This window comes from Urocampus carinirostris, chromosome 14, assembly GCF_059441175.1.
Source record: "Urocampus carinirostris isolate Australia breed hairy pipefish chromosome 14, RoL_Ucar_1.0, whole genome shotgun sequence".
Taxonomy (NCBI): Eukaryota; Metazoa; Chordata; class Actinopteri; order Syngnathiformes; family Syngnathidae; genus Urocampus; species Urocampus carinirostris.
The window spans coordinates 34308025-34335098 of record NC_142362.1 but is presented as its reverse complement, the minus strand read 5'-3'; the positions used below and the strand labels follow the sequence as shown (position 1 = coordinate 34335098).

The 27074-nt window shown below is 41.3% G+C and overlaps 1 protein-coding gene across 1 annotated transcript; it reads left to right on the top strand.

Moving 5' to 3' along the window:
- Nucleotides 1-507: 507 nt before the first annotated feature.
- Nucleotides 508-26859, top strand: il7r (interleukin 7 receptor). Its single transcript, XM_088353525.1, is given in 10 exon segments — nt 508-616; nt 684-711; nt 1060-1112; nt 1202-1352; nt 2255-2313; nt 2316-2401; nt 2461-2614; nt 2688-2793; nt 2856-2924; nt 26745-26859. Coding segments are annotated over 10 exon segments (930 nt in total).
- Nucleotides 26860-27074: the final 215 nt, after the last annotated feature.

The following is a 27074-nucleotide window of genomic DNA, read 5'->3' as shown; positions in this document are numbered from 1 at the left end:
AAAAAAATCAAATTCTACCATTGAAAGAGGACGATGCTAGTTTTTTGCAAAGAGAAAAATGCTTCATCTCAACATAGAAGGTGCTAGGTTTGGCTAAAAAGACTGTAGTTTCCAGTTTCAATGCTAGTATGCTAGTTTTGGGCGAAGAAGAACTAGATTCTGGCAAACAAAAAAAGTAGTTGCTTTACGTGTACAAGAATAAAAAGGTAGATTTCAGTGTCCTCAAAAACAACAAACAGCATGCCATATTTTATATACAGTACTGTATTCTGTACACCTTTGTTCATCTACAAAAAACGCAGAGATTAATTAGCATGGTAAGGGAACAAATAAAACCCGCAAGTCTAGGCAAGCTGGTATCCTATCTTACAATGCCATCTGACAATCTGAACATCCTGTCTGTGATTTGAAGCCCTCCTCCCTCGACACAGCTCAACTGGTGCTCTTCCCCTATAACAAGAAGAGCTTTAAGCTTCATCTGAAAACGAGTAGACATCGACAGACGAGATGCTGTTTGGCTGCCGGATGGCTGAGAAGCTGCTGTCAGTGCTGCCAATGCTGTTGCTGCTGCCAGCAGCTTGTCTGGCTCAGAGTGGAGAAAGAGATACCAACAATGGTTCGATCAATACAACAGGATATTTACATTTTATAACTATTTCATCCCTAGAAAAATTGAACAACAGATGATTCAAAACGTCTTTTGCACCTATCGTGGGTTCAAATCCAGCTCCAGACTTCCTGTGCGGAGTTTGTATGTTCTCCCCGTGCTTGCGTGGGTTTCCTCCGGCCACTCCGGTTTCCTCCCACGTTCCAAAAACATGCATTTCAGGTGAATTGGCCAGTCCAAATTGTCCCTAGGTGTGAATGAGCGAATGAGTTGTCTGTCCCTGTGTGCCTTGCGATTGGCTGGCAACCAGTTCAGGGTGTCCCCTGCCCACTGCCCGGAGATGGCTGGGATGGGCTCCCCGCGACCCTAATGAAGATAAAAGGTACGGCTAATGAGATGAGATGAGACATTGCCACTGCAGGGAGCAGTTTAATCTGAAAACTCAATAGTAGGAGAAGCAAGGAGGACAAAGATGAAAATGCGGGTGAGGAGTCGGTGACCGTGTGGTAAGTTTCTTGGATAAATTGCCGGCTGGCATATCACTGAATTTATGTTGCTGGGTTTGGCATGTGTCAATCAATTACATTTTCCTGGGTTTTACTAACCTACAAGAGAACAAATCAAAATGCCCGACAAGCTCAGGCAATTCGGTCACTTTTGCTGAACAGAATCCCTTGGCTCAGCTTAACTTGACCATGCGCCTTGAAGGGGTAGCCATTATCCATAAAACTGTCCAACTGAAAAATGTGGCAGTTTTCTCTTCTCTTCTCTTCTCTTCTCTTCTCTTCTCTGTCTTCTCTTCTCTTCTCTTTCTCTTCTCCTCGTTCTCTTCTCTTCCTCTTCTCTTTCTCTTCTCTCTCTCTCTTCTCTCTCTCTCTTCTCTTCTCTTCTCTTCTCTTCTCTTCTCTTCTCTTCTTCCTTCTCTCTCCTTCCCTTCCCTTCCTTCTTCCTCGCCTCGCCTCCTCGCCTCGCCTCCCGCCTCGCTCTCCTCTCCTCTCCTCTCCTCTCCTCTCCTCTCCTCTCCTCTCCTCTCCTCTCCTCTCCTCTCCTCTCCTCTCCTCTCTTCTCTTCTCTTCTCTTCTCTTCTTTTCTTTTCTTTTCTTTTCTTTTCTTTTCTTTTCTTTTCTTTTCTTTTCTTTTCTTTTCTTTTCTTTTCTTTTCTTCTCTTTTCTTCTCTTTTCTTCTCTTTCTTCTCTTCTCTTCTCTTCTCTTCTCTTCTCTTCTCTTCTCTTCTCTTCTCTTCTCTTCTCTTCTCTTCTCTTCTCTTCTCTTCTCTTCTCTTCTCTTCTCTTCTCTTCTCTTCTCTTGTTTTGGGTAGCTTTAAAACACATCATTGAAATGAAGATTCAATCCAGATGTAAAAACTTTGTTGGCATGATAACTTTAGCCTTATCAGAGCTGGACACTTGATGGTTATGTGATGACTCTAGGCTCAAGTCATGTTTATTCGAGTCGCTCTAATCACAAGAGGTCTCAAAGCTGCACCGATTAATGACTTGTACAGACTATTATTACATCATCCCCTGATCTAAAACTAATATATTATTATTATTATATGAGGCAAAGGAAAAACTCAAAACCTCTGCATGAGGAAAAAGAAGAAACCTTGTAAAAGGACCACACACAAGGTAATCAAAGCTGTGTCTTTGTAGTTAAACCTCAAAGTCCTAAGCTGTGGAACATAACCATAACACAAGACAAAAATCAGACATTCAGACTCCTTACCATAAAGACTACCTGAAAGTTGAGAATCAGCTTTTCTAGTGCTTCATTTGAACCTCCGGCCAAGACATGGTATGAGTCAACTTGTCCATGAATATCAACTTAATCCAATTTAAAATTGTTGACTCCAGATACTTGATAAGTCAGCATCAGATAAGATGGCCATCGACATCGAGCACCTCCATAAAAACGTAAAATATTGCGTCCAAGTGCTAGCAATTCCCATTAATCTAAGGAGGCACTGGGGAGGTTGGAGCAGCACATTGACCTTCTCCATTCCCAATGGTGAGAAGAGCTCGCACTACTTATTGTTTTTCAATAAGAAATGTGACATTAACTGCCAGCTATTGTTTCTCAGCACGACGGCAAAGCCTTGAAAGAAAGAATGTGACCAGGATGCTTATTGTGTGTCTCTTGTTTTCAGTGGTGTTGACATCCGTTTTGGGTTTTTGTCTGGAGAAAAACATAAGACTTTTTAATTGAATTGGATGGACTCATCTAGAATGAAAAGAAAATTCTTCCACAGAATTTTCTCTTACATGCGACCCAGCATTCCTCATCTGAAACCCAAACTGGCGGACTACTGTAAACCTAAGTAAGTTCTGCTTGGAAAAACACAATTACTGTCCGGTATTTCCTGGTTTCACGTCTCTATTTTGAACAACAAGGCATTTATAGTGGATTTTTCAGAAATGTTATGGATGTTTTTTCCTTTTCAAAAAGTTTTAAAGTTTAAGTACAGGCCTTACCTTTTGGTTTTGGTGTCACTGCACGCACAATCAGACATCAGATCCCACAAATGTAGACACAATAAGATTTTAGAAAATAATGTATTCATGCAAAAGTAAGCGGTATAAGAAAGTATACAGAAACAGAACAATATGTTTACAGGGATCAGAATTCAATGACATTAAAGCTACTATAAAAACACATCCCTGCTACCTAATGTTGAAGCACTAACTTGATCTAAATTAACAGAAGATAAATGAAAGAGTTACAGACAATGGCTCACAAGTATGATGGAACAAAGAGCTTACAATCATTCTTATAAGCAACGGGCAAGTCTTGAAGCTGAAACAAACCAAATGTGTTGGTGCGACAGTAGAATTTCCCACTGTACAATAAGTCTCTGTCGAAACTGTTTCCAGCATGTAACAAATGGCCCTGATACAATGGACTCAAGGACACATCTGGCTATAAAAAGCTCAACTTATGAAATGAAGAGGTTATACAATCATGACTAAATATGGGTAGTAACACACTTAAACTACGGACTCAGAACTGAACAAAAACTTCAAAGAGAGACAGGATAAGCTGTAACACTTATTAACCCGGTATTGCAGTACCTCCGGGAACGGTGCATTCGGACTGATCGCTGCATGGCTCTGTGGCTAGGACCTTGACTCGGCCTTTTGGCTGAGAGCAAGTGTCTCGGCCCCTTGGCTTTGTAGCGTATTATGATTTGACCGATAACGAATAATGGATAATTGATAAAAAGTATAGAACAATAAACCTTACAAAAAAAAAACCTTTTTCACATTGTCATAATGGAGTATTTTGTGTAGAATTTTGAGATAAGAGATTAAATTAATACAATTTGGAATGAGGCTGTAACATAACAAAATGTGGAAAAAATGAAGCGCTGTGAATACTTTCCGGATGCACTGTATATATATATATATATATATATATATATATATATATATATATTCAAATCCAGCTCCAGACTTCCTGTGTGGAGTTTGTATGTTCTCCCTGTGCTTGTGGGTTTCCTCCGGGTCCTCCGGTTTCCTCCCACATTGCAAAAAACATGCATTTCAGGTGAATTGGCCGGTCCAAATTGTCCCTAGGTGTGAATGAGCGAGTGAGTTGTCTGTCCCCGTGTGCCCTGTGATTGGCTGGCAACCAGTTCAGGGTGTTCCCTGCCCACTGCCCGATGATTGCTGGGATGGGCTCCAGCACCCCCGCGACCCTACTGAGGACAAGCGGTGCAGCTGATGAGATGAGATGAGAGATGATATATATATATATATATATATATATATATATATATATATATATATATATATATATACAGGACTGTCTCAGAAAATTAGAATATTGTGATAAAGTTCTTTATTTTCTGTAATGCAATTAAAAAAACAAAAATGTCATACATTCTGGATTCATTACACATCAACTGAACTATTTCAAGCCTTTTATTATTTTAATATTGCTGAATTTGGCTTACAGCTTAAGAAAACTCAAAAATCCTATCTCAAAATATTAGAATATCATGAAAAAGGTTGGAAGGGAAAAATGTGGCCGAAAACGCTGCACAACCAAGAGAGATGACCGCAGCCTTAACAAAATTGTGAAGAAGAGCCGCTTCCAGAATTTGGGGGAGCTTCAAAGACAGTGGGCTGAAGCTGGAGTCCAGGTATCAAAAGCCACAGTTGACAGACGTGTCCGGGAAATGGGCTACAATAGCCGTATTCCCATGGTCAAGCCACTTCTGAACTCAAGACAACGGAAGAAGCGTCTGACTTGGGCTATGGAGAAGAAGCACTGGACAGTTGCAGAGTGGTCCAAAGTCCTCTTTTCAGACGAAAGCAAGTTTTGCATTTCATTTGGAAGTCAAGGCGCCAGAGTCTGGAGAAAGGCTGGAGAGGAGCAAAATCCAAGTTGCTTGAAATCCAGTGTGAAGTTCCCACAGTCAGCAATGGTTTGGGGAGCCATGTCCGCTGCTGGTGTTGGTCCACTGTGTTTCATCAAGTCCAGAGTAAATGCAACTGTGTACCAAGAGATTTTAGAGCACTACATGCTTCCATCTGCTGAAAAGCTCTATGGAGAGGAGGATTTCATTTTCCAGCATGATCTGGCACCTGCCCAAAGTGCCAAAACCACCAGTAACTGGTGCACTGACCATGGCATCACTGTCCTTGATTGGCCTGCTAATTCCCCTGACCTGAACCCCATTGAGAATTTGTGGGGTATAGTTAAGAAGAAGATGAAAGACACCAGACCTACAAATGCAAATGAGCTGAAGCATCCTGGGCATCAATAACACCTCAGCAATGCCACAGGCTGATTGCCTCCATGCCACGCCGGATTGATGCAGTAATCCGTGCAAAAGGATTCCCAACCAAGTGCATCAATGGACATTTTCAAATGTTTGATTTAGTTTTGCTCTTATAAAATTATTTTTTTACTTGGTCTGAGGAAGTATTCTAATATTTTGAGATAGTATTTTTGAGTTTTTTTCAGCTGTAAGCCAAAATCAGCAATATTCAAATAATAAAAGGCTTGAAATAGTTCAGTTGATGTGTAATGAATCCAGAATGTATGACATTTTTGTTTTTTTAATTGCATTACAGAAAATAAAGAACTTTATCACAATATTCTAATTTTCTGAGACAGTCCTGTATATGGCTAGCGGGCTGTAGTTTGCCCACCCCTGCCCTAAATGGTTAGCACCATCTATGGATCCCTTCCTGTACTCATTCGTCACCATTCAACCTGGAGGCCTTTCTTCCTTCCTCTTTCTCTGCTGACGGCGCCTATTATTAAAAGCAACGTCACCCTTGGCTTTTATTGATAGTCTCTCATTGGTCATTAGGCTTGAGTGTTGCCCATTTAGTGCTGACCTGCAGAAAAGTGTCTTTTAGCGCAGTGCTCGTGTCACACATTCGAATGCAAATCACACTAAGGATATTTTTTCATATATATAGCGTATAGGTGGGAATGAGCCAGTGAGTTGTTTGTCCCTGTGTGCCCTGCGAATGGATGGCAACCAGTTCAGGGTGTCTCCTGCAGACTGCTCAAAACTAGCTTGCTGGAAGCTAGCACCCCTGCAACCCTACTGTAGATAAGCGGTGCAGATGATGGATAGATGGAACATTTCGAGATTGCGCCTCCTAATCAGGTGTGCCTTATAGTCCGGAAAATACGGAAGTCTGTCTCCTTTGTGCCAATGGCATATTGCTCTATCGGTTGGTGGATTAGAGTTTATATGTATTTCATATCATGGGCATAACCAGCTTGATTTTGGGCCTGCTTAAGCTCCCCCAAATTCAATCCATGCATTCCCACTTCTAAAACTTATTTTCCAAAGCTCTATCGCCAGGTGATTTTTACCAAAGCAAACATATTTACATGATTTTCAATATGTTGCTCTCTCCTGCATCTGCTCGTATGTCAAGGAGTCTGTGCCTTCATCAGGAAAGTCTTACTTGTCCAAGGAATGAGTGGAACACAAACCATGTTTTAAGTTTCCTGTATTTTTTGTAGGATTTTTTGTTCCGAAATCACTAAGATTTCAACAATTTAGAGCATCTTTTTGTTATGTCCCTGTGTTTTCCTAATCAATTTTGATACTCATAATACAGTTGAAAAATAAACTAAAAAACACTTAATTGTTATATTTGATCCATTTTTTGCGAGTTTGCGACCCCGTACTTGATTAAAACACTAAGGAGAGGATTTAAAAGAATGAAAATAATATTACTGGAAAATTAATGCAATTATGACTATATATGAAGTTAAACATTTCAATATTATAACATTCTGTATCATAGCAGGAACATTTTTTTGTGTATTTCAACACATTTGGTGTTAAAATGCTTGAATACATCTCAAATATTGCCAAATGTTGTTTACTGAGAGAACAATTTACTGTGTTTTATTACACACCCGCTCCCACACGATTTGTACGCCTGTAAACGATGGGGCTGATAGGACAAACAAGTAAAGTGTACCTCAACACCCCCCGATTTTATAGTCAGTGTAACCTCTTTATCATCTCCGCCAAGGACATTCTCACCGCCGCTTGTGTTTTCCTTCTCAACTTCCTGCCCTAAGTTTTTATGATATTATTTTAATGATAAATAGGTCTCCTTGCAAGGTTGTTCCCATGAAACATTTATCATGTTGTAAAAGTGATAAAATCCCAGCGCTGTCCTAAACTATTATGCATTTAAATATACCACAAAAATGTTTTTTCCCCAACTTGGGAAGGTTAAATTCTTTATTATAATTTTTTCCCCCTAGTTCACTTGTTCGGTAACAACGGTCTAACTTTGTAGTGCTTAATTATATTTATGTTATTAAAATTGTGTTCTGTGTATCCAAAGAGTTAGGTCTTCACTGTTTGTGCCAGAGGTTTCCAACCTTTTTCAAGCTAAGAGCAAATATTTTACTAATTAGCGCAAAGGGCACCCAGTTTGAAATGCTTTTCTAAAAAAAAAATGTCATTATCTTGTTTTTACTGTTTTTACTATGCTAAAGGCAAGTTATTTTTTGGATGTCAGGTTAAATAAACTCAGTCAATCACCCAAAAAATTATTTTACTAGAATATCAAAATGACCCAGCACTGGTGAGCCATACATGTATTTGGAACAGGTCCACGGCTTTTTCATCTGTCCTAAGGGGGCCCCCTAGTGCTCGCGGGCAACACGTTGGAGACCCCTGGTTCATGCTAATTGCTCAATTAAAAAAATATTAGATTTCCGGAGCAATCCGAATAAATCGTTACCATGCCTAAAGACAAACAAATAACTCATTGACATGTCGTGACATGTTGTGTAAACACGCTTGTGAGTATTTTCAATTACAAGGACAAAAAAGGACTGAAGTCATTATGCAATTAGACATTGTTTCCACATTTCTTACATTAAATAAAGGGGGATTTAAGAACAACATATATTTGTTTTCTAAATGCTACAATGAGCTCAATTGCTGCATTTGATGTGTTTACAAGTTCTTCGTGTGTGGCTAGCCAAAAGCATAGACTCACACTTTAAATGGATGGATACAACTGCAGTATTTTCTCATCGGGGACAGATAAATTAAACATTACAGATGCATATATATATATATATATATATATATATATATATATATATATATATATATATATATATATATATATATATATATATATATACTTATGTTAACATTTTGGGATTAGGTCACTTTAAACTCGAATTTGTCTTGTTATGAATTCCATGATATGAATGGTCTAAAACTTCTAATAGTATATTTGCAATATCGTGTGAATTGCACGTCCTTACGAGAAAACCATTAAAAGTGTAGAAAGTTGTACAACAGACTCCTTGTATGAGCCCGGGACTCTTATGAAACCGTATGCGTACGGATAAGTATGAACCCTGTGAAGCATATGGAAATACTCAGTCATGTTTGTCTTAGTGCTAAGCTGTTGTTCTAGGTTTTGGTTACGTACCAAAGGAAGCCGTGTTGTATGTCCTGTCAACACATAACTCTTTAGGGTTGTTTGACAAGCCGTTCAAGGAAGGCTGGTGGTGAAAATAAAATTTGGGGAATGTGTGTTTGATTGTTAGCATTCTTATGAATTTAAGTATTCATTGCTTGAGGCCTTGGTTCTATGGGTAAATTACAGTCTATTCAAGAATATCCCCAAATACATTAAAACCCCAAATGATAAAATTGTGCAAAAGATTTTATTTTTTACTTTTTATTTTTCATTTAGAATGGCCACAATATCCAGTCATACAAGACACTATCTATGGAACACAAAACAACTTGCTTTGTAAAAGAACTACAGTATATAGAATGGTAAGTTGTTCTAATAATACTAATAATAATAATGTTCCGCAGGGTTCAGTGCTTGGCCCCCTTCTTTTCAGCATTTACATGCTTCCATTAGGTGATATTATTCGCAAGTACAATATCAGCTTCCACTGCTACGCAGACGACACTCAACTATATCTTCCGTTGGAGGAATCTCCCACACTAAACTGTGGAAATTTGGAGGCCTGCCTCATTGAGATAAAAGAGTGGATGTCACTCAATTTCTTGCGTCTTAACTCTGAAAAGACCGAAATGTTAGTCATTGGTCCATCTAAATGCCGTGACTTATTCTCAAAAACTGCTGTGAACATTGACAAATGTCACATCACACAGAGTGACTCAGTTAAAAATTTAGGTGTCATATTTGACCCTGATCTATCCTTTGAAATGCATGTAAAGAAAATTACTAGAACCGCTTTCTTCCATCTTCGTAACATTGCTAAAATCCGTTCAATACTGTCTCAGTCTGATGCGGAAATTATAATTCATGCATTTGTTACCTCCCGTCTCGATTACTGTAATGCACTACTCTCTGGTCTCCCGAAGTCTAGAATCAAGTCTCTTCAGCTGGTACAAAATGCCGCAGCGAGGCTTTTAACTAGGACAAAAAAGTACGATCACATAACACCGGTTTTGGCTAACCTGCATTGCCAGTTAGCCATAGATGTGACTTCAAGGTTCTCTTAGTATTGTACAAAATCATACATGGACTTGCTCCCTCTTATCTTTCAGATCTGATTTGCCCCTATGTCCCGGTCCGAAGCCTACGATCTGAGAGTGCCGGTCTTCTGGTGATCCCAAGAGCAAAGAAGTGTTCTGCTGGTTCGAGAGCGTTCTCCATCCGGGCACCGGTGCTGTGGAATGCTCTTCCCCCTGAGATCCGATCTGCAACCTCAGTGGAAATGTTTAAATCTAAACTTAAAACTCACTTCTACTCCATAGAATATGAATAACCTACTCTTCTCGTCGGCTGAAAAATAGTCTGTGTAATATAGTGTAATAATCTGTGAAGCCCTTTGAGACTCTTCGTGATTTAGGGCTATACAAAAAAAGATGACTTGACTTGACTTGACTACTTGTGATATGTTATGATGGTGTTGATCTTGAAATGTGTCACTGCTTTTACAGTCATAAATGTATGAGTTGTCGATTGACATCCTTTCCACTACTGTACTTTAATCATTATATTAATATTTTGAAGTTAATTCTTTAGTATTGATTAATGCACCTTATGATTAATCATTAAGAGAGTACTCGGTTGGTTTGGACACATGGAGAGGATGGATGAGGAGCGAATGTTGAAGAGGATCTACAGAGCAAAAGTCAATGGAAGGAGACCAAGAGGAAGGCTGCGATTGACGTGGATGGATGGTGTTATGAGTGCACTGCAGGAAAGAGGTCGAAATATAAAGGAAGCTAGAGGTCTTGTTGGTGATAGAAAGGAGTGGAGAGGTGTTGTGAAAGGATAGTGGGATTGTGGACGCGTTCTTAAGGATGGGATGGGCACCCGTATGATGCGGCAGGGGTAAACCAGTGAAAGGTGTCGGGCCCTGCTGTTGAACAAAAAAGTGTGTTGTGTCACCCTGACCCGAGTGACATGGCTGCTTTCTGGTGTCCCATTTCATCTGGAGGGACGAAAGCATGACCAACTTAGGTGCCGAAGTGCCTAACTTGTTTGGGTGTTTGGGCAATTGGGTTGGCCATGGTCCAAAAATGTTTGTGTGTGTGTTTTTTTGTTATTTTTTCCCTTTTATTTTCTTTGTTATTGTATGTGTTTGTCTTGCTGTCGGTCACCCCTCTTGAGGGATATGACCATGGTAGATAGATAGAATGATTAATCATATATTTGAATGTAGTTATTTGCCTATTTGATTATTGTTTTATTCACTTGACGTCTCAATTTATCCATTTATCTAGTTGTTATACAGTCTCTACATTGTCTTATGTGGTTTTCTGATTTACTGTTGGGGCGAGTCCTTGAGTCTTGTTTTGAGTTCACTCTGCTAGCCTCTGGGAAGAGGTACTGCAGTGTGCGGTGCAGGACCACCAGGTTCCGCAGTAGTCTAGTCCATTAGACTGTTAAATGGTCAATCTTACATATAGTTAACCTAAATCTTAACGGCTGCTAATCTGACTTTTTGCACTACTGGCAGTTCTTTATAGCTTGCCACTCCTTGCACATTTGCTCTCTGCACTATTGTACTTACAGCGTTACTGTTACAGTGTTAATGTTACTGTTTACCTGACTTGTTAACCTGAATGCCCATTTTGCACATCTGGTTAGCTACTCCTCTTGCACTATCGGCACTATGGTATGGTAAAACACTATACGTAGCCATAATACAATACAACTTTTACTTATATCTGTACATTCGAGGAAACTGTGCGGGTCAGATGTATTGACATTTCGTTCTGTATACACGTGTACTAGAATGACAATAAAGTAGATCTGAATCTGAATCTGAATCTGAATCTGAGTCTTATCAAACCACCAACAGGATTTAGTCTGGAAAAGGACAGGTGTAAAGCTAGAATTTGTTGAGTTTTCTACTGACTCATTTTTCCTTTTGTTGTAGCCTTTCTGGTACATAAATGTTTGTCAGACATTTTAAAAGGGCACTTTTAAAACCATCAAATCCTTTCTGTACTCACAATCTAAAACTATTGTTTATTTGTTTTTATTTGTCGAATTGTGATAAAAAACCGCAATGGAGCTGTTCTATTCCAGTGTTTCTTTTACCTGTCAGGTCACAAAACCAGGATTTTAAACAAACATCCAGGGGGAGAAAAAAAAACGGATGCTCTTACAATATCTATGTTGGTTGGATAATATGATATGGCCAGACTCAGCACAACCTGATAATCTGACAATTCACGTCTTTAACCACCAGGGTCGTTGGGACATCACTTCCTAAAGTTAGTTTTGGGCAAGTACAGCCTGGTGTCGCCCATCTCTTTCCTGTATGTTTTGTTGGATTCGGGTTTGCTCCCCCAAATGAAACTAATAGTAGTGGTTCTCATGGTTACAAATTGCAAGAAAGTCTTCTGATCTAAATCAGATACAGCACTTTTATTATCTGGTCGCCGTTGATTTTCAATATAAGCGTCATCCCGCTCTTCAGACACAAGCCAGATCTGTCATGGTTTGGTCCCCTGCAGTCCCTCTTCTCAAAAGATGGCAGCTTTACCCCATTTTCCAATCCCCTTCATGTTTTACTCTACAATCAGCCACCTGTGCTATAAATACCTCGGGCTCCCACCTCACTTAGCAATTTTGTCACGAGGTGTTGGACAGACCCAAACGCGAGACACGAAGGATATGGTCTAACCCCACTAAGGGGACACTTATTTAAACAGCAACAACAAAAGACTTTACACACGAGAAGTGAGTGTGGGACTCGGATAGCATAGAAGGAGAGCTTGAGAAAAAACTTGAGAGGGGATCTTGGGGTGGCGAAAATCTTGAAAAGGAGACTTGGGAATATATTTACGCATGGAGCGGCAGGTCTTGGGACGAGGAGGGAAAACTTGAACAGGAGACCTCAGATGTGGTCTTGAAGTAGAGATAATCTTGAAAAGGAGACTTGGGGATACCTCTGAGGAGAGGGTTGGAGCGACAGGTTTTGGATTGAAAAACTGGAACATGGAGGGAATTAACGGAGGTGTAGGAGGCGAAGCTGGTCGTTATCTTTCCTGAAGACGTTCTCTCACCGAATTTTGATCCCTGAAGACTTTCACTTGCTAAAACGACAAGCTTCGCCTCCTTTTTTGTCAACCAGTGGCGATTTAAACAAATGCATCAATTTTTAAAGCACTCACATTATGTTGACTCAAATACACAAAAACCTTGCAAGCTTTCTAACGACACATATTGTAAAAAATATGTGGATTGAACAAGCAGCATCTGGCCAGGTGTGATAGAAGACTTGTGGCAAACAAAAACGATTAGGGGACAAGCTAAATAAAGCTGGCTAAGAAAAATAATGTCAGAAAAAGGGTGAGCAGTTCCTTTGATAGTTTTATTCACAGAATATTCTTGGCATAAAGAGCTTCATGTAGTGGCTGTGGGAATTCACAAATGTAAAGTAGGGTTGCTTTTATTCTCAAACAAGAGGGGCATTCCTGATTGTAAATCAATTGTGGGAAACTCATTTTAGCTCTGGGGCCACATAGTAGAAACAGCCCTCCCATGAGCCAGATTAGTATCCCTTTTTCTGTATTAACACACAATGTGTCTGCAATCTGAAATTAAAAAAAAGAATAAAATAGATACATTTCAAACTATGAAACAATGTGGCATAGTGGTAAGCAAACTTTTAGCACTGTGTCTGAAAAACACAATGGACTTCCTTGTTGCAATGGCTGCGGCGACCGTAGTGACAGGTGAACACGGACAGTGCCGAAGCAGCTGCTTACTTTCAGGCAGTTGGCACGAACGGTTTTGTCGTGGGAATCCTCCCCTACCCGTGTTTCCATCCCTGACAGCTCTGAAGCGTCCCACCAACAGAGTATAACAGCTCATAGTCACCGTTTGAGACAACCGCTGTCAAAATTGTACCTGTGGTTATTTAATTATAGTATTACAAAAAAACGTTTTTACTGTCTATCACATTTCTTGCGTTAGAAATTAAGAGAAACACACACTTATATTTCACTTATTCTTTCCAGTGTTGACTATTAAATGGGTACAGTTAAAGATTAGTAGGTAGGGAGGGAGGTAGGTAGATAGGTAGGTAGGTAGGTAGGTAGGTAGGTAGGTAGGTAGGTAGGTAGGTAGGTAGGTAGGTAGGTAGGTAGGTAGGTAGGTAGGTAGGTAGGGAGGGAGGGAGGTATGGAGGTAGGGAAGTAGGGAAGTAGTGAGGTAGGTAGGGACGTAGTGAGGTAGGTAGGTAGGTAGGTAGGTAGGTAGGTAGGTAGGTAGGTAGGTAGGTAGATGTGTATGTAGGCAAGTAAATAGGTAGTTAGGTTGGTAAGTAAGTAAGTACCTAGGTAGATTAATAGTATTTGTTTCGACATTCTTTATTCTTTGAACTGACAGTCTAATTAAAAGTTCTGGAATCGGGACTCAGCTTGGCTTTGAATACAGTAAAATGACTCACCCCAATTCCTCAATTGGGACCTCTTTAAAGACTATAATATTAGTAACAATTGTCAATTGGTAAATTTATATGCAGGCAATAATTTGATTGGAAACGGACTGTTGCCAGTATTTCAATTATGTAAAGTCATGTAATCCGATTAAGGCCTAGTACGACTGTGAGTTTTCTGATGGCAATGTTCGGGTTAGTCATTTTGTTTTTGAGTAATCCGATTGCTTCATCCTCATAACAGTTTCCCTCATTCCGGATATTTCTTCGCAGCAAAATACCTCAGTACAAACAGTAGCGGTAAGATCGGGGTTAAAGATCTAGCCCGACCCGACCCAGCCTGTGAGTATAATAGCCTAAATCAGCCCGAGTCCGACTGATCGATTTTTTTTTAAGGGACAGAGCCCGAAGCAAACCTGAATTTTTATATTTCATTCTACTATGTGGCCCCAGAGCTAAAATGAGTTGAAACCAATAAGAGTGTTCTTTTACTGTAATTCATGTTAAATGTTGCCAATGGTCTTGTACATGGCTTTTGTTCAAATTAACTTTGACTCTGGAGTTTCTTTTACTAATTTACCACTCACTAAACCTAGTACAAGTCCGGTAGCTTTTCTCACCTTTGCCTGACAGCATAGGTTCTACACTATGCTTTTGGCTAGCCACTTATAGCACACCTTGTATATTGAGCTCACTTTTGGAGGGTGGAGGAAACAAGCTTCGAACTTGGTTGAATTCTCTGATTAACAAGAACAAAATTATTCTTTAGGTAATGTAAAACATGGAAATGACAAAAATGTGCGGAATACTCCCAAACGCAATGTTGGGTTTATCCGTTAGTCTCTATGCATTTTAACTATTCATTCGTATTGCTCCAGAAATCTTACTTCTGATCCCAAAAATACTATTACCTAAATGTTGACGTAGTCAAGGTAAAAGTCAAGAGCAATAACGTAGGGACTTGAACCCTCAATCTTCAAATCTGAAATCTGACACCATATCCATTAGCCAACGTTTTTGGTGATTCAGCGGATCATAAAATGGTGATAATGGCCGAGCTGTGGCCCTAACGTTCACATTCGTTTTATACAATAATGTATCTATGTCTTTAGCTGTGATTTTTAGTTCCTATTTTTAAGTCTTGGTAAAAAATATATATACTCTATTTTCATGACTATAAGGCGCACTGGTTTATAATGCGCCAGCCAACAAAAATTGTTTTCTGTCCTATATTTTCCATACATAAGGCGCACCAGACTATAAGGCGCTATATGGGAACGTCAACAAAACAGTTGGATAGTTCAGTAAAACTTCTGACGGCTCGCAAAGAAGCACATACGTGTCTGAGACACGTACGGACACGGTGTCTGTACGATGCCGCCAATCACTCAAATGCGTCATCAGGAAGGTTAAACTCTTGGGAATCAAGAAATGCCATCCATTTCTTAGTTTTTATTTTATTTTTCGCTGGCAAATGTGTGGACAGCAATGTAAGAATTTCATTGTGCAAGGTAACGTGGTTGTTTACTGTGCATATGACAATAAATACTTTGAATTGAGTCGAATTGAGTTTAAAAATAGACTCATCACAGAAACATCAAGGTCCGTCCGTCTGAAACAAGATACTGGGAAAATATAAAACCGGGGTAGTTCACCAAAGTCGTCTTGCAGCCATCACGTTTAATAATAATACGCAACCATGGTCCTCTTACAATCGTGAGTGTAGTAAATCCAATCATGTAAAACATTCCAAAACACACAAGTATATATATAACTCAGCATACACCGCGGACTACTTCGCCTACGGGGAAAAATCAAATCAGCGGATCCTTGTCTTAGTTATATAAGGCGCACTGTATTATAAGGCGCATGGTTAGCTTATGAAAAAAATAAAAGCTTTTAGGTGCGCCTTATAGTCGTGAAAATACAGTATTTTTCTTTATGTGAATTGCAACCTATCCAGCTTCAATAGGCTGGATATTGATGTCACGTGGCGTGGTGGAGTGGAGTTGAGGGGTGACCGGACCAGAACGGAAGCAGGAGGCAGGAAGGGGAACTCAAATGCGTTGACGATCCATAGGTTTTATTTAACAAAATAAAAGTTGTCCATAACTCTGGGACATGACAAAACAAACAAGTTTCTTCCAACTCAACTAAACAAGACAAGGCATAACAGACGGAAAATGTTTAAACCTAAAACAGGACAAGGCATAACAGACCTGGGATTGTGTAGATATGTATAATGAGCCAGCACCCGCAAAGCCCAGAATCCAGCCTTAAATAGCGAGACAATTAGTTGAACTGCTTCAGCTGTTGCCCAGAGGGCGGGGCAGACTGGTCACCAAGGCGACCATGACAGAGCCCCCCCTTTAAGGGACAGCTCCCGACGTCCCAAAAAGAAAGAATTACTACCTCGCGCCCCGGAATGGTTCGACGCTCACGATTGGGGCAACCCCGCTCCCTCCTCCGAACACGCAGGAACGGGGAGAGGCAGGCGCCATCTGCGTCAGGCGGATCGGAATCGGCGCGCGGCAGGGGGGGGGGTCCGGCGGGCAAACTGGACAGGGGATAACAGACAGGCAGAACCGACGAGAACAGGACAGATAAACAGGACAGGCAAAATCAGAAGAGTCGCACTCAGGACAGGCCGATTCAGAAGAGTCGCACTCAGAACAGGCCGATTCAGAAGAGTCGCACTCAGGACAGACCGATTCAGAAGAGTCGCACTCAGGACAGACCGATTCAGAAGAGTCGCACTCAGGACAGACCAATTCAGAAGAGTGGCGATTCAGACAGGACAGGCGGAATCAGAACAGGCAAGGCAGGGCAGGCGGAATCAGAACAGACAAAACATGAGAGAGTCAAAATCAGAACCGGCAAAACATGAGAGAGTCAAAATTGGCAAAAACAGGCGAGGGTCAAAATCAGAACCGGCAAAACAGGAGCAGCAGAGTCGGGCTGGCAGGCAGCAGAGTCGGGCTGGCAGGCAGCGGAGTCGGGCTGGCAGGCAGCGGAGTCGGGCTGGCAGGCAGCGGAGTCGGGCTGGCAGGCAGCGGAGTCGGACTGGCAGGCAGCGGAGTCGGACCGGCAGGCAGCGGAGTCGGACCGGCAGGCAGCGGAGTCGGACCGGCAGGCAGCGGAGTCGGACTGGCAGGCAGGGGAGACTGAATAGCAGGCAATCGGCACGGGAGTCGGGCAGGCAGGCATGAGAGTCGAACAGGCAGGCGTCAATTCCTCCCGGGACCCCATTCGAGGCACAGCAATGGCCACGACGGGCGGGGCCGTGGTTCGAACGGGCAGGGAGTCGAAGTCGGACTCAGTGGGCGCTTGCCAAGCTGCGTTCTCCAGGTCTCCCCAAATCGCGCTGGGATCGTTCGCTGAGTTCTTGTCGTGGCTAGCTCATTCTGTCACGTGGCGTGGTGGAGTGGAGTTGAGGGGTGACCGGACCAGAACGGAAGCAGGAGGCAGGAAGGGGAACTCAAATGCGTTGACGATCCATAGGTTTTATTTAACAAAATAAAAGTTGTCCATAACTCTGGGACATGACAAAACAAACAAGTTTCTTCCAACTCAACTAAACAAGACAAGGCATAACAGACGGAAAATGTTTAAACCTAAAACAGGACAAGGCATAACAGACCTGGGATTGTGTAGATATGTATAATGAGCCAGCACCCGCAAAGCCCAGAATCCAGCCTTAAATAGCGAGACAATTAGTTGAACTGCTTCAGCTGTTGCCCAGAGGGCGGGGCAGACTGGTCACCAAGGCGACCATGACAATTGAATCAATCCCAAAATATTTCTCAGTATGCATATTTCCCGAAAAGACACACATATCAAGTTCAGCTCCGTTCTGGATGAGTGCTCCGATAACAAACATTACCTAATGCCAGGGGACTGTGATGAAAGGTGTGGGGATTATTGCCTTCGGCAATCTGATATCAGAATTCCTGTTGATAAAGAAGGAAATCACTGAAAAGTAATAAGTCTCTGGGTACTGCTTCCATCATTTAAAAGATAAATTCATGACATTCTGATTTACCTTTTCAGTTAGACAGCCCCAAAGATAATTTGGGAAAAATAATATGCGACGTTACAATCTGATTAGAATCGACCCAAATCCAAGCGGCAGTTGTGCACATACTGTATATTATATATTTTGAACATGCTTTGTTCTAATAGTGTTATTTAAATTTGAATTCTGAATTGTGTAAATGTATAATATTACAAAGAATCAAAGTGAGATTCATACTGTTATTTGCGTTTAAGTGGTTTTGCGTCGCTAATGGGTTCCATTGTGGTAACTTCACTCATACTGTTTTTGTTAGCACAAAGAGGGTTAAATCGTCGGTTACCTTTTTTTTTCTCAAATAGAATAGAATAGAATAGAATAGAATAGAATAGAATGGAATAGAATAGAATAGAATTGAACAGAATAGAATATACCTTTATTGTCATTGTTACAACATGGGTTGGTTGAATTTTTTGTGACAACAAAATTGGACATGGCACTCCAGGTCCACATTTTACAGTGAGGATAAAGAAAACAAAGAGATAAAGGAACAAAGAAGATGTTTGTACTGTCCTTGTTGCATAGGCTTTGTTTTCCTCCGAAAGGGGGTGTATGAGAACGTGAGGGACAGACAGAGATGGCCGGATCGAACTAGATGTTTGAGCTTACTGTACACACGGTCCAGTGTTTTTTCCCTAATTGCTCAGTCCACGTATTGAATGAATTTTGGAAGTACAGTCCTTAAGCATGCCTGATTAAATTCACTGGCGACGATAAAAGCTCCGTCGGGGTGTGCAAGCTGCTGTTTATTGATAGCAGCAGGCAGGAGATTTAGTGGTATGCTAACGTTAGCATCCGGTGGAAGGTTAGCATCCAAATAAAGTTCTGAAGACATGTCTGGTGTTGTAACATTGAAATATGTCACTGCCTATATTCAGATTGTATGATATTAGTCACTTAAAACTTATTTTATTAAGTTGTAATTATGTACATCCAGTTTTATTTTTTGCAGCCAGAAGAGTCACATATTTGATACACGTGGTCTACATCCAATGTCCGTGACTAATTTGTGCCCGTAATTTTCTGTTAATAACACCTTTGAAGGATATGTTCATCTCTCAAGCCTTTGTCTGGACAACCTACCATATTTTTCATAGTTTGCCTGGTGGGGCGACTTATACTCAGGTGCGACTTATATACGTTTTTTTCCTTCTTAGTTATGTATTTTCTATAGTCCAGAAAATACGGAACCTTCTCTTTACCCAGAGTAGAATAAAATGCAGAAGAAGAAAAAGATGATATACAGCAACAGCTACTCCTGATATCTAACTAAATATGAGAACACAAGTTGCTGAACTGTCATGTGTTCTGCAAGTAAATATAAACGTTTTTGCTGTTTTTTCCTCCCATCGCAATATTTCTTCCTGCCATCGCTCAGATGGTAGAGTAATTCCACATCAGTAGTCGTTTCACCGTTTCTATCGGTATGTTTTTTTTTACCCTTTTGCTCTAATCTGGCTTTCTGCACCAGCCTCCCACCGGCGGCCGCCGTCATACATCAGCCTGCATGGCTTTTCTTCCCTACCTCCTTCCCTCTTTGCGACCTATTATTACTCACGATGGCCATCCATCCACTCAGATCCCTCCCACTCCTGCACTTTTTCATTACACTTTATCACCCCTACATCTCTATTTCGCCACACCCTTTCCTGCATTCCCTGCTCAAAATATTCTTCCTATTTATTAATGTTCTTTTTTTATGCAAACCCGAATTAGCATACGTCGTCTCACAGTTTATTCCACTGTCCCATTTTGTAATGTATCTAGCTTAGTTATATTAAGAAAAGTAGTAAGCTAGGGGTTCACAGACTTCCTCTAGTGCAGGGGTCTCCAACGTAATGCCCGTGGGCACGAGGGTGCCCTTTAAGGACAGCTGAGGTGCCTGCGGACCTGTTCTGAAAATAGCTCACCAATGCTGGGTCATTGTAATTTTCTAGTAAAGTTATTTTTGAGTGCTTGACTCAGTTTATATAACCCTACTTACAATAATTAACCTGGTAATAACAAAGTAACAACATTGTAATAACATGATAAGTTGCTACAACCCTGAGGCAATTATCACCCTCAATCCTGTATAAGGGATCATTTTGTTTTAGTTTTTTTTGTTTGTTTGTTTGTGTATTTCTATTTTATATTGTTTCTTTTTATAGTATTGCCCTAAACTTATTACCTTAACCGTGGTATTGTATCTTGTAAATGTTTTTGCACCGCGAGTATGGCATTTTTAAATATTGTTTTGCATTTCACTTGTTGCAATGACAATACATTACTTTCTATTTTAGAATTGCATATCAAACTGGGTGCCTTTGGTGCTAATTGGTAATAATAAGTATCTCTCAGCTTGAAAAGGGTTGGGACTCCTGCTCTGGTGGTATATGAAAGAATCACTCGATAATAACGTAGCTAACACTGTACAGTGCCTTGAAAAAGTATTGGCTTTCCAAAAACCTTTAGACATATTGCCGTATTTCAGGCTTCAAATTTATAGTTTAAAAAAACTTCAAATATTCTCTAAGAATCAACAACACAAGAGACAAATCATGAAAAGAAAAAAAAAATCAACATTTTATTTTGTGCTGACAAATAAAAATTTGAAATGTTAATGTTGCAAAAAATGTTGGCCCCCTTTGAGTTAATACTTTTTGGATATGTCTAAAAGTTTCGCACATCTTGAAATATAAATATTTGCCTTTCTTCCTTACAAAACAGCACTAGTTCTTTAAGGTTTAATTGTGATTGTTTGTGCATAGCATTTTCAAGATCTTTCCACAAATGCTCTATAGCAGGAGTCTCCAAAGTGGTGTAAGCAGGCACCTGGTGGTCCCAAGTACAGATGAAAATAGCTCACAATTGTTTAGTCGTTGGGATTTTTAGTAAAATGTATTTTTAGTGGTCGACTGAGTCTTTTTAACCTTACTTCCAATAATTAATCTGGTATAAGATACTATTTTGTATTTTTATGGTCTTGTTTATAATTTTATTTTCAATCAGATTATTAAAAAACAAACAGGGATGACATGTTGAAGGTAAAGGCTTTTAGAGACCTACCGTAAAATAACTTTTGACACATCTTCTATTGATCATATAAAAAAATATCCTGATAAATTCTGAAACAAGTGTGTGAAGCACCTTTTCTTGGCAGACTCTAGAATGAGTAAGAACATAGTAATAACAAGTTATTTTAGAAATGCATATCAAAACGGGTACCCTTTGTGCTAATTAGTAAGAAACAGTAGCTCTCACCTTGAAAAAGGTTGCAGACTGGTGTGTTTTTTTGGTCCTCATAATGCTGTTTGTTTGTTCGTTAAACTGTGACTTTTGACACACAGGTGCACTCTGTTTGTCAATGGTAGTCATTTAGGTCGACATTGGATCATTCAGAAGTCATCAGAGAACTTCTGGAGGCAGTTTTCTGAGCTAAGAGAACAGAGGGACAATATTTTTGCATTTCAGTTTTTTCATTGTAAATATATTATAACATCCATCCATCCATGAAGTGCACCACTTATCCTCAGTAGGGTCACAGGGTGCTGGAGCCTATCCCAGCTATCTTCGGGCAGTGGGCAGGGGACACCTTGAACTGGTTGCCAGCCAGTGTCAGGGCACACAGAGACAGACACTACACTCACTCATTCACAATTTTGAATGGCCAAATTAACCTAAAATGCATGTTTTTGGAATGTGGGAGGAATCTGGAGTGCTCGGAGGAAACCCATGCAAGCACAGGGAGAAGGTGCGAACTCCGCCCAGGAAAGCTGGTAGCTGGTTTTGAACCCAAGAACTGCGCCGCAGACGCGCTAACCACTCAGCTCTTGTGCCGCCCTATATTAGGACATATTGAAATAATTTGGTTCCACCTCACCATTGTGTCCCACAAGTTCATTTTCTTGGGGGCCAATACTTTCACTACTACACAATTAACTGTTAGTGCTGTACATAATAGAATGTTTAACAGCTGCTTTCCTTGAAAGGGAAAAAAACTCAATTTCTAATGATTTGTTTACACATAAATAGGTCTTTGCGTAAGTACGAAACTGAATGAGGACGTAAACCTTTGAGAGTGCTTCCTTGACTTTTACGATTAGCGAAAAGAATGCACATGTATCCTTTGGTACAGCACGAGGGAGGTAAAATAGTTTAAGCTCAGGCCATAAACACATCTGTAGAATATATTCGTCTGAGTTTATGGTTCATACATCCCATTTGTACTCGCCGTCTTACCAGCCTCCATCCACCCCCCACCCCCTTCTCACCCGGCCCCCAATCTTGTGTTGCATATGAGCCAGCGGCAATGCAATGATCACTTTAAACAGGTCGTATGTATGCATGGAGGATATCGGGCCGTGCATAGCCACCCTCCAAAAGGATGCTAAATGTGCACTGTGAGCCTGCACTAACTGTAATATTTACCACATTATCATGTGCCACGATCAGTGACTGAGTGAGTGCCAAGGATTCATGGCCAAGGCTGTTTATGTTTTTTATGTGTATGGATGTTTTATTGCTACCACAGGAAAAGTCTCGGGCAACATTAACATTTAATGTGTAAGAGGGGACTGCACACGGGTGCATCATTCATTCATTTTCTGAATCACTTATCCTCACTGGGGTCGTGGAGTATGGTGGAGTTGCCAACCAATCAGAGGGCACATGGAGACAGACAACCATTAACCCACTCACTCATTTCTAGGGACAATTTTGACTCATCGAAGTCATGCAACGCATGTTTGTTGTATATGGGATGAAACTGGAATGTCCTGAAAAAAATAGAACGTGGAAAATCTACACAGGGAGGCTGGTAGCTAGAAAGTAACCCAGGAACCTCTGAACTGTGTGGAATACATGCTAACCAGGCATCTACTTTGCCGTCCGCAGGTGTACCATAATTAATTAAAATATCGTAGAAAATGTAGTTTATTCTTAAAACTCTTGAGTCAAGGTAAAGTGATAGGATTGCTGTCAATGTATTATGCATTTTCTCCAAATATTTAACAACAGGGTTCTTAGGGGTATTTGAAATCCCTGAAAATGCCTGAATTTTCATGGTGTTTTATTAGGGATTAAACTGTAATTTTGGCTGAAGTGATTCTAAATGCTTAAAATTGTTGCCGTGTTTCCCAAAAAGTCTGCTTAAAAGTGACGCGAACAATGCTCTCTGGTGGCTTTGCTTTGCCATTGCATTTCTTCCCTCGTGATAAATGGAAGCTGATTTAGTTTTCCATGGCATTTTCCTATTAGGCGTCATCGGGCCATGCCCAAGTGGCCAGGTGCATGCTACGCTTAAACAGGGCACTATGAAAGGTGTCACGGTTGCCATGGCGCCCAATTGGCCCCGCCCGTGTGGTGCCAGCTGTGGCTTACTGACGGATTGGCTTCCCTTCTATTTAAGCTCAGTGCTCTCACTCACCCTTGGTCAGTCCGTCAACGAACCTCTGCCCCGCAAGACGTGGGTTTTGACTCCTGTCCGGTTCCCTGCCTGTGTTTCCTGTCCGGTATTGTTGCCGTCTTTTTTGTCCTGTTTAATATCGATCTCCAGTTTGGTTCCCGTCTAGTTTGTCCTGTTTAATTTCAATATCCAGCTTTTATATCAATCCTCTCTATCCCGTCCTGTCCGGTATTGCCTCTGTAATCTAAAGTTGCGATTTTATTTCACTGATTCATGATGTATTCGTTTCGGAACACTTTATAACCATTCTATTCAATGAATTCTCCTTGGCAGCTGAGCATAGGAAGTGCACCCTAAAAGCTCCTTTATATGGTGCACAGAAGTCATAAAATAGTGGAGGAGTTATGATCGCGTCATTCTGAGCTCCTGAGTGCTATTCAATAGTACCACCTATGGGTTGAAAAAAACAAGTGCTGGTAGTTACGGCCCGTGATATTTTTTTTTTTACTGACCTGTGGCCTCTGACATAAAATGAATAATATGTGGCCTGCTAGTAATGTTGACTGCAGTAGAAAATTAATTGCCCATCCGCCCCTTCCAAAAAATCCTCAATTTCACCAGATAATAGCAGTAGTCCTTGTCCTTGGCTTTCTGTGAGAATATTACCCTACCCCATTTCCGACATGGTGACTGTAATTAAAAATAAAAATTCGCTGTAAGGGCAGCTACTTCCATGTCAAGTAAGGGCCCGGTCACACAGCCGTTTGCGTCTGTATCGAGGCTGAATCACGGCCAGAAATTTCTGCCTGTGAAGCGGACGCTATTGGACGCTTTGAGATCGCCATACAGACAAGATACAGCACTGCTTTACACGCGGTCGGAAATTCACACGCGGTTGGCAGCGCGAAAAAGTTTTGCGCTGCTCAAAACGTTATGGCCCGGTCACCCAGCCTTTCACGGGCGTATCGAGGCTGAATCACGGCCAGAAATTTCTTCCCGTGAAGCAGACGCTGTTGGACGCTTTGAGATCGCCATACAGACGAGATACAGCAGTGCTTTACACGCGGTCGGAAATTCACACGCGGTTGGCCGTGCGAAAAAGTTTTGCGCTGCTCAAAACTTTAGACCACGTGTTAACCGCGGACGGCACACGTGGTACACACGAGGTAATGACGCGGAAATGACGCGGAACGACGTGCTATGGCCGCGGCCAGGGTGTGGTTACACGTGGGTAGGACGTGAAATTTCAGCGGGTAATCGTGGGTGGAGCACGGTCATAGCATGTTCTGCGCCTGTATCGCGGTGTTATTACGTGAAATTAGCGTGTTACGCGTGTGACGGTCAAACACCTTTCTCCGCGTATATACAGCGCGATTTGCCGAGCACACGTCAGTTGTGCTCGAGACGTCAAGGGGTGAACATGGATCCCCGTCACCGTAGTGACCTCGTCTTAATCCATTTTTATTTCTTGACATTTATTTTAATTTCATAACAAGATAATAAAATAAAAATGAAAAACTTTTACAATAATAACATATTGGCTTCTTCGGTGCCTTAGCTTGAAATCCTTCACGGGACTCTGTCTTGAGCGGTTATGATTTCTACAGCCCGGTGTTATGCCGAGAAATGCATCCCTGCCGAGATTTGCATCCCCTCGCTACTACAACCACTTTTACCTCGTTTTATCTCACTTTTATATCACTTTTAGGGAATGTAATGGCGAACATATAACCAAATCCACTTTGTCTTGCATTTGTTGGGAATGTAATACAACTTAAACCATTCCGTCTTTGTTTTTGTTGTGAACGTAATCGAACGGTAATGCAGACCTTATATAAATCACTTTTGAGAACTGTTATGCACTCTACCGTAAAGCTTATTATGCAGAAATAAGCTTTATGGTAGAGTGCATAACAGTTTCAATACGAGCGATTTGAATAGAAAAAGGCAAAATAAACATGTTACCTGCTCAAAAGTGATTTGTATACGGCGTGCATTACCATTCGATTACATTCACAACAAATACAAAGACGGAATGGTTTAAGTTGTATTACATTCCCAACAAATGCGAGACGAAGTGGTTTTCGTTATATGTTCGCCATTAAATTCCCTAAAAGTGATATTAAAGTTGGATAAAACGAGGTAAAAGTGGTTGTAGTAGCGAGGGAATCCAAATCTCGGCAAGGATGCATTTCTCGGCATAACGCCGGCTCGGCAGCTTTTATACCCGTGGTCCACACGAGAAAATGACGCGGAAATGACGCGATGAGGAAGCGGAACAGTCGCCGGCGTCTGTTTTGCGGGCATACCACCGATGAACAGCGGGTTGGCCTATTTTGCGCATTTTTCATCGCGGGCAACCACGGGCAAAAAAACCCCGCAAAATTTTACCCGCGATACAGACGCAAACGGCTGTGTGACCGGGCCCTAACGACTTGGAGTATTTTATTACCAAATTCCAAAATAATTGCTTAAACTTAATTTGCCGAGAGACGGTGGCGCTTTTCAGAGAATATATTGTCAAGAAGCACTGCCAGACGAAACATGCCGATTACAAAGAGCCAACTCGATTCAAACAATTTGAAAAGGTGAAGCCACTGGAAGCACAGCAGCACTTTTTCACAAAACCCTGCAAGCCAAATGAAAATGCTACAAAGGCAAGCCACGAGGTCGAAACGCTGATCGCCAAGCACCGCAAACCTTTCAAGGAGGATGATTTTTTTTAAAAGCTGTTCAAAGAATGCCAGGCCAAATAGTCGGCTCTCACACATTTTTAGCTTACAAACTCTGGCCCGCTTTCTGAAAAAGTTTGCACACCCCCGGATTCAGACGCGGGTAGTGCTTTGTCTTGCTGGATCTTCCCAGAACATAAATAAAGAAGGCTAAATCATTATCTTTATTATTATTTTTTATTATCAACTATTTTTACTAAATATAAACCAAATGCTAGAGCGGCACTGTGGTTGGTTAGCACGCAGCCCCACGGTGCAGAGGTTGAGGGTTCGAGTCCAGCTACCGCAGCCTGCCCGTGTTGAGTTTGCATGTTCTCCCCGTGCCTGCGTGGGCTTCTTCCGGGCACTTCAGTCTCCTCCGACATTCCCAAAACATTCATGTCAGGTTAATTGGCCGGTCCAAATTGTTCTTAGGTATGAATGAGTGAGTGAGTTGTCTGTCTCTGTGTATCTGGCGTCTTGTTCTTTCGGCCATGACCCACAGCTTATGACCATAAATGAGGGTAGACGCGTAGACCGGGAAATCGAGAGTTTTGCCTTTTGGCTCAGCTCTTTCTTCATCAAGAAGGACTGGTACAAGGTCCACATGACGGCAGACGCTGCACCGTTTCATCGTTGCATCTTACCCTCGCTTGTGAACTCCTCCATTTGGGGCAAGATCTAATCCCCAACCCTGGAAAGTTCATGCAACCTTTTTCCGGCTGAGAACCATGGTCTCGGATATAGAGGTGCTGTTCTTCATTCCGGCTACTTCACACTTGGCTGCAAATGTCTCCAGTGGGAGCTGAAGATCATGGCTTAAGGAGTCCAACAGCACCACATCATCTGCAAAACGCAGAGATGGCCCCCAAACCAGACGCTTTACACGCCAAGACTGCG